The sequence below is a fragment of the Siniperca chuatsi genome, linkage group LG6, assembly GCF_020085105.1.
Source record: "Siniperca chuatsi isolate FFG_IHB_CAS linkage group LG6, ASM2008510v1, whole genome shotgun sequence".
NCBI classification, from domain to species: Eukaryota; Metazoa; Chordata; class Actinopteri; order Centrarchiformes; family Sinipercidae; genus Siniperca; species Siniperca chuatsi.
The window spans coordinates 23,235,473-23,243,059 of NC_058047.1; the positions used below are offsets into that span (position 1 = coordinate 23,235,473).

General features: G+C 40.8%; 1 protein-coding gene across 1 annotated transcript; it reads left to right on the forward strand.

The window, feature by feature from the left end:
• Positions 1 to 1,721: 1,721 nt before the first annotated feature.
• On the forward strand, positions 1,722 to 6,603 carry LOC122877185 (histamine H3 receptor). Its single transcript, XM_044198339.1, has 3 exons — positions 1,722 to 2,293; positions 2,823 to 2,989; positions 4,687 to 6,603. Exons 1-3 carry the CDS (start codon positions 2,017 to 2,019, stop codon positions 5,539 to 5,541), a joined length of 1,299 nt encoding a protein of 432 aa, XP_044054274.1. The 5' UTR covers positions 1,722 to 2,016; the 3' UTR covers positions 5,542 to 6,603.
• Positions 6,604 to 7,587: the final 984 nt, after the last annotated feature.

A 7,587-nucleotide genomic window follows, 5' to 3' on the forward strand; every position in this document is an offset into this window, starting at 1 on the left:
ATATTACTTTTAAGGCTCTTTATGGCCTGGCTCCAGACTATATTTTAGACCTTGTAATCCCGTATGAACCTTCACGTACTTTGAGATCTTCGGGCAGGGGTCTTCCGTTTGTTCCTGAGTCCAAGATGAAAACTAAGGGGGACAGAGCTTTTGCCATCCAGGCTCTGGAACAACTTGCCCGAAGAAATTAGGTTGTGAGTCAGCGTCTTTGTTTAAGTCTCTTCTCAAAACACATTTTTATCGGAAAGGATATCCTGATTTTACCTGAACTGGCTGTTTATTTTATTGCTTTTGTGTATTTTATGTATTTTATTTTTATATATTTCATCATTCACTGTGGTATTTTATTTCTCTTGTTGTGAAGCACTTTGTACTTTGTTTTGATAAGTGCACTATAAATAAAGTTTTATTATTATTACGTTAGCGCGTTCAAAAACTGCGACCTGATTTAGCCAGTTAGCTCCTGTTAGCTACATTAACAACAATGTCAAAGTAATTCTGAATCAACCAACTAGCTGCTGCCTTAAATAAACACAGTAAACAGTACACAGAACACAACAACACAGCAACTAACCTCTCCTTTTATTTAGCTTAACAAGGCTGCACATGCTACTACCTACCGAGTAGGTCAGCGGACAGCGGTGGATGACAACTCCGCTGTCATGAAAAGTGACATTTATGAAAGAAACTGGGGAAACTGGAAAAATAAAAACATAGTTTTGTAAAACTGTATTTTTAAATTAACATTTCTATTAAGAAATACAATGAACTTTGGTAAAAAGTTATGAAAATAACAATGATGAAATAACATTTTATAATAATGGGTTGAGTTTTAATTTCTTAAAACATTTCAGAATTGGATTTATATACAGTATTTTACACAATTATTAACTCATTTCCTAATGTCTTCTTTATTTAAGTATTTAATAGCCTGTTGAACGCTTTAGGGCTCATAAGTGGGGCATTTGGATTTGTATGTGTTAATTAACAGTGATATTAGAGAATGTGTTAATTGGTTAAGTTATTAAATTAGCCACAACCTTGGAGAAAAAAACAAAGGAAGAAGAGGATGATTATTCCTCATGTCTTATCAGGACATTGACCTCTGAATCACTGAACTTGATGCTTGGTGTAAATATCTATCTGCTGATGGTGACTGGCTCCTTGCAGTCATCCTGCTGGCTGCAGCTCATATCTCATCTCAGTCTGCTTGACGCTTCTGGACCACTTCACCTTTTGATTGCAGACTTCAGCCTTTGATCAATTAGACAAAGAAGCAAAACGTCAGGTGCGCAGAAATCACCCGAGTAAGACCGGAATATGTCTTACCTCCAAAATAAAAGCAAAGCATTTTACGCCTCGTGAAAGACAACACGCAGGTGCGGGAAATGTTAAGTGATTACTGTTTTTTTTGATGGTTTTGATCTGATGAACAACTGACACATTATTATGGTTTAAGATGGACTTGCACAGTAGACATTTCAAATGTCAACTGTTTATTTTGGCTGCTCTTTAGGCTACATGTTGGCTTTGAATATTATGCTCTGTACGGGAATATGTTGTGAAAACTGTAACTGTAGGCCTAATTGGACACATTAAAATAGCTTCAAATGCATATTTTAAAATGTTTATAGTCCTCAATCTTCTGAAAAGCGTTGCATTAAGACGTCTATTTTTAAAATATGACCGGATATAGTACTTATTCTCTACTCAGCCTTGACATCGGTGACAAAAGCAACTGTGAGCTCCGCGGTACCCGCACAGTCAGCTGCTATCACTGTTTACAAACCGGCTGACCAGAGAGGAGAGAGAGAGCAGAGGATCTACAATTAGAAATTAAATTTTAATTTAAACGTGTTTCTCTCATAATCACAGAACTACGCGGGGGGGAAATGGAAGATTTGGGAAAAGTGATTTCATGTAATCACAGGTCTTCAGTCATGTTTGACTCCTTGGTAAAGTGGAGCGGAGCGTTTGGGCGCGTAATTGGACTTGTTCGGTGTTTCTGTGCGTGAAATGAAAAAGGTCTACAATGATTTTGGCTTTCAATTAACTATGGGCGCGCATATTCTGGAGTCCAACTCCAGCGGCAACTTGACTCCTGCGGTGTCTGAGGCTGGGACTGTCCTCCCGGGCTACCTGGCGGTGATCTTATCGGTCCTCATGGTAACTCTGGTTGTCGTTGTGGTGGCTGGAAACGCACTGGTCATCATGGCTTTTATTGTGGATAAAACCCTGAGAAATCAAAGCAACTACTTCTTTCTGAACCTTGCTATATCTGATTTTCTCGTGGGTGAGTTGGTGCCTTTTCTTCTTCTTCTTCTTCTTTGTCTCCTCTGTCAGTTCGCTCAAATTCGGCTCTTTCAGGTCTTTTGTTCCTCCCTATGAATGAAAACCCACTAAAAGGAAATTTGTACACGCCCCAAACACATTGTAATTTGGCTACAATATAATTATAGTGAGTCACTATTGTGCATTGACGAGTTTATGGTGACCTTACCGTCCTTTCTGCTTCATTCATTTGTTACATTATCATTATTGGGTATATTTGTAGCATCCATCTATTTTCTAAGGCGTTCACACCCCTCTTATTGTGCTGCTCTTATCTGCAGCATTAGATAAATTACATCCTTCTCTTTAATAAAACTACCAATGCAGGCTACTCTTGTTTCTAAATTGTCTTTTAATTAATCTCTGCAGGGGTTTGAGTTGGTAACACAGTAATTTCTTTGTCAAATGTAATGGGTCTCACATCCAGGCTGTCTGGAGGTCTGGAAGGGTGTGAATGTCATCATCATGTAGTGTGTGTGTGCCTGTTCCAGGTGCCTTCTGCATCCCGGTGTACATCCCGTACAGTCTGACAGGCCGGTGGATGCTGGGTAAGGGTCTCTGCAAGGTGTGGCTGGTCATGGACTACCTGCTCTGCACCGCCTCAGTCTTCAACATTGTCCTCATTAGTTATGACCGCTTCCTGTCAGTCACAAGAGCAGTAAGTACAGGGTGTGGAGGTGCTCATTACACCCCCCCCCCCCCACACACACACACACGTAACTGACATACTACCACAGTCAATTCTAAAATGTGTCACTCTCTGAGGCAGTTTGCGCTGCAGTGAGAGAGGGGTGGGGGTGGGGCTGGCATTAACCTATAATTTTGTTCAGTCAATCTGAACACTGTCTTGTTAACTTGGTAAGTAAATAGTTTGAATGAATTCAGTTAAAGGGGCACTCCACCGATTTTACACATCACGAGCAGAGAGTACTCCGTCTATGAAAACAATTTTATGTCTTCTGTAGTTCTGGAGGAGCTCTTCAAAGTTTGAAAAAATATCTCAGTTGGTAATTGAGACTTAAATTTTTAAACATTTTTAAAGAAGGTTTGGAAGAAGTGGGCATTTAGGAGGCAGGCAGGGTCTAATGAAACATGCTATTGAGTTGCATTATGGGAAATGTAGGATCTAGGGAGCGTGACTACTCGAAACTAAAATTCAGGATATTTCACCCTCTGCTGTTTTGATTTTCTACATTCTTTTTTTAAAATCTGTCCCCCAACTATATGGAGGTATAAGACTAAATAGCCGGAGTGCACCTTTTTAAAGGGGTTTTAACAAAGATATTTATTGTCCCTATTGGCTTCATCAGTGTAAAACCTGATCTTCAGTTAGTTCATTCATTTTTTAAACCCAGTGTCCTACATATGGCCAGTATTGGTGATCAAGTATAAATTTTCTGCCCAAGACTAAATCTCAAGATCTCCCAGACAACACGTTCATTTGTGCTTGATTGGCGTAAAATGGAAATGTCTCGCTGCCTGTGTTATTTTTAAGTTACTACATTTTTTAGACTCCACATTTACAGAAAAAGAATTTCATTTAGGTGCTTACTAAGCAGTGTATGGTAATAACATATTTTTGCTTGTGGTTGATAGTAGCTTAGTAGGAAATCTTATTTATTTATTTATTCATTAATTTTCAATCCTCAGAGAGCAGGATTTCACTAATTTACAATGGAAAGGGAGTCTTTTGCCTTTGTAATGACCACTCGAGGCTGGGGCCAGAATCGGTTATTAGCTTCATGAAGTCTGTTTCATTATTTATTGACTCACAGGGATTTTTTTTAAGTAGCTCTTTAACCACGGTCACATTAGCAGCATTGTTGTCTCACAGTGACATACCCAGCTGTTGCAACCGCAGAGAGACGGTGGTTTGATGGTTTAAGGCAAAGAAAAGATCAAAAACAACAACAAACAATGAAAGAGAGAGCGGTTAATAGTGGAGCCCTATTAAATAATAGAGTTTAGACTGTGAAGTGAAAATGGAGCTAGTGCGAAGTAATGAGCGACGGGTGATGACGAGGGGGGGAGTGGGTCGGGAGAAACCAGATGTCTCTTTCACACTTGTGTTGCATCAGTGAATGTGGCTCTCAGCCCGACATTCCCCTTCTCTCTTTGGCTTCAGTGTCACACGGAGGAAGAAGAGCCTCATGAGTGAGTTTTATTTACAGCATCTCTCTGCTGTGCTGAGTGCCTTGTTCAAATGAAGCCCTGTTTGTATTGTGCTGCCTCAGAGCAGAAGCAAGTGCGTTTGTCAGCCTGTTTGTATGTGAGCAGCTGTGGCTGTTTGAAATGTAACAAGTAGTGTCATTGTGCTTCGCTGTGAGTCACACTTGTGCATCTCTTTTGACACAGGTTAAATACAGAGCACAGCGAAACATGACCCGCCAAGCTGTGTTCAAGATGGTGGCGGTGTGGGGGCTGGCCTTTCTCCTCTACGGCCCTGCCATCATCTTCTGGGAGACGATCGTCGGCCAGAGCGTTGTCCCGACTCACGAGTGCTATGCTGAGTTTTATTTCACCTGGTACTTCCTGCTCAGTGCTTCTACCTTTGAGTTCTTCACCCCATTTGTGTCTGTGGCTTTCTTCAACCTCAGCATTTACCTGAACATCCAGCGCAGGAACAAGAACGGAGGCGCCTGCGCCGAGGACGAAGGCAAGACGCAGAGGAACAGTAAAAAGCACAGAGAAGGAGGAGGCTGGTCTGTGTTTTTCGTGAAGACTCGGAAGGTGTCGTCCAGCGAGCCTACTGCTATCTCTGCAGTTATCGAGGACGACGATATCCTGTCCCCTTCCTCCAGGGACCCCAATCCCAGTCAGATATTCATGCAGAGGGAGAAGCTCTCTCCTAACAGAAAAAACTCCAGGCTGTTACAGGACACGGCCTCCTGCATGGCGCCTAGCCGCAGGACACAGGCATCTCGTCTTTCACGAGACAAAAAGATTGCCAAATCTTTGGCCATTATTGTCTGCATTTTTGGGATTTGCTGGGCTCCTTACACTCTACTAATGATTATTCGCGCAGCCTGTAGCGGTGCATGTGTGGCGAACTACTGGTACGAGATTACATTCTGGCTTCTGTGGCTGAACTCTGCCATCAACCCGTTCTTGTACCCTCTGTGCCACAGCAGCTTTCGAAGGGCTTTCTCAAAGATACTGTGTCCTAAAAGACAATCAGTCCAGCCTCAGATTGAGGCTCAGTCTTGTTAGATGAACTCAATTGCACTTCCATGCTCTATAAATGCAGTAACTGTTGTTGGTCAAACACTGTAAAAAACAAACAAATACATACTGTTCTTCCATTCAAAAAAATCCAGTTTTCAAAAATGTTTGCATTGAAGTGAGGTGTGCGAGGATTGTCACAGCATATCTGACAGCAATACGACAATTCAACATAGTCATAAAAAATGTGCGAGAAAATAAACTGCAGTTATAATATTCTTAATGACAGGGTAAAGCAGTGGAGTCTCATGACAGCTTTAAAAGCGGATATAATTGCCTTTGATTAAAGCGCCCCGAAGAGCCGATGTCAGATTTTTCAAATGGTGTATGTCTTCATTTTAAAATATGTAAAGTATGCTAACCTCCACAGACAATCTCCGTAAGGACGGGAGAGTGACGTGGTTTAGGCTTTCTCACCACTCAGTTCTTTATGTGCTGAAGGCTGTGAAATGATGAATTTGATGACCATAATTTAGTCTAAGATATTATATGAGAACTACAGCACACCAAGTTGTTAAATTATGGTCTGTCTCAATGAAAGCACAGCGCAGGGAGGCGACAGATTGAGCGAACATCCAGTTTTTCACAGGGATGCTGTGATGAGAAAACCTTTCAACTCCTATTTAGATCAAATTGATATGAAGGAAGGTCTTTTGTGGTTTTATAAAGTGTCATTATCGCTCTGCACATGAAACCTTCTCACTTAAGAATGTCAAATGTGTTGGTGTTCATTTGAAACAGAAGGCCTTTTGCCTATGTCTTCAAAAAGATACTTTTCAAATTCAAGATTTTGAAGCATGTGGCGTCCTCAAAGTTCAAGTTCAAAGCACCTGAAAAGAAGAGAATAACGTATTTGTTTACTGACTACTGAGTGAACTTTTAGCACAGTGATGTTTTATTTCAGTTTATCTGAAAAGTGGGCTAAGGGCTGGGGGAAACAGCTGTTATCTGCCAACACTGAATCTGCACTTAATTTTTAAAAGGTGTTCTTGTTGATGTTACAATGTACAGCACTATAAAATGATTAAAATTTTTGTACAGTAATATCTATGCCTTGTTAGATGGTTGCGTTCTTTAAGTGCAGTATTATTTCAAAGACTTGACTAGTTGCGTTCTTTAAGTGCAGTATTATTTCAAAGACTTGACTAGTTTGGTATACTTTGTATCTTGGCTATGAATGTGTGTCAGTGTAAGTAGCCAAAGAAAGAATAAAAAGAAGACTGCCTACAGGCTTCGTAACTGTACATGTTTTTGAACACAGGTAGTGTAGAGGGAATAGTTCGACATTTTGAGAAGTACGTCTATTCGCTTTTCTTGCCGAGAGTTAGATAAGAAGATCGATACCACACACGTGTACGTTAAATGTGAAGCCACAGCCAGCTGCCGGTTAGTTTAGCTTAGCATAAAGGCTGGAAATAGGGCAACAGCTAGCTTGGCTCTGTCTGAAGAATGAAACAACAAAATCTACCTACCAGCACCTCCAAAGTTGTGTTCACACGGGCGAGGCGAGGAGGTACATGGAAAGAGGAGATTAGATTTGCCCAAGGTGAAGACGTGACCGTGCGAGTTGAAAATCTTTAAACTTGAGCAAAAATTTTGTGCCTATCCCAAAGGTTTTAAAACAGCTTCATAGAGATGAAAGGAAAAAGGAGAGAGACTGGAGGGAAATAATAATAATAATTTTGAGTTCTGAGATCAGTCAGAGGAAGTGTTGCCAACTTGGCGACTTTGTCGCTAGATTTAGTGACTTTTCAGACCCTCATAGCAACTTTAGCGACTTATCCAGTCCATGAGGGAACTTATTTATTTTTACTTTACTTTAAATATACAATGTCACTGTAGTGAGTTTGTGATTATTTGGCCAAAGATTTCTCTTCTGCACTAAACTTTATGCAAATTAATGCGCAATGACATCATCAACAAGCAAAAGAGTGTATGATGTCATCTGGCGACTTTTGGAGCTAGTGCTAGCTACTTTAACTGGAAGAGTTGGCAACACTGGTCAGAGGCTGAGCTGAACATAAACAGTCAGGC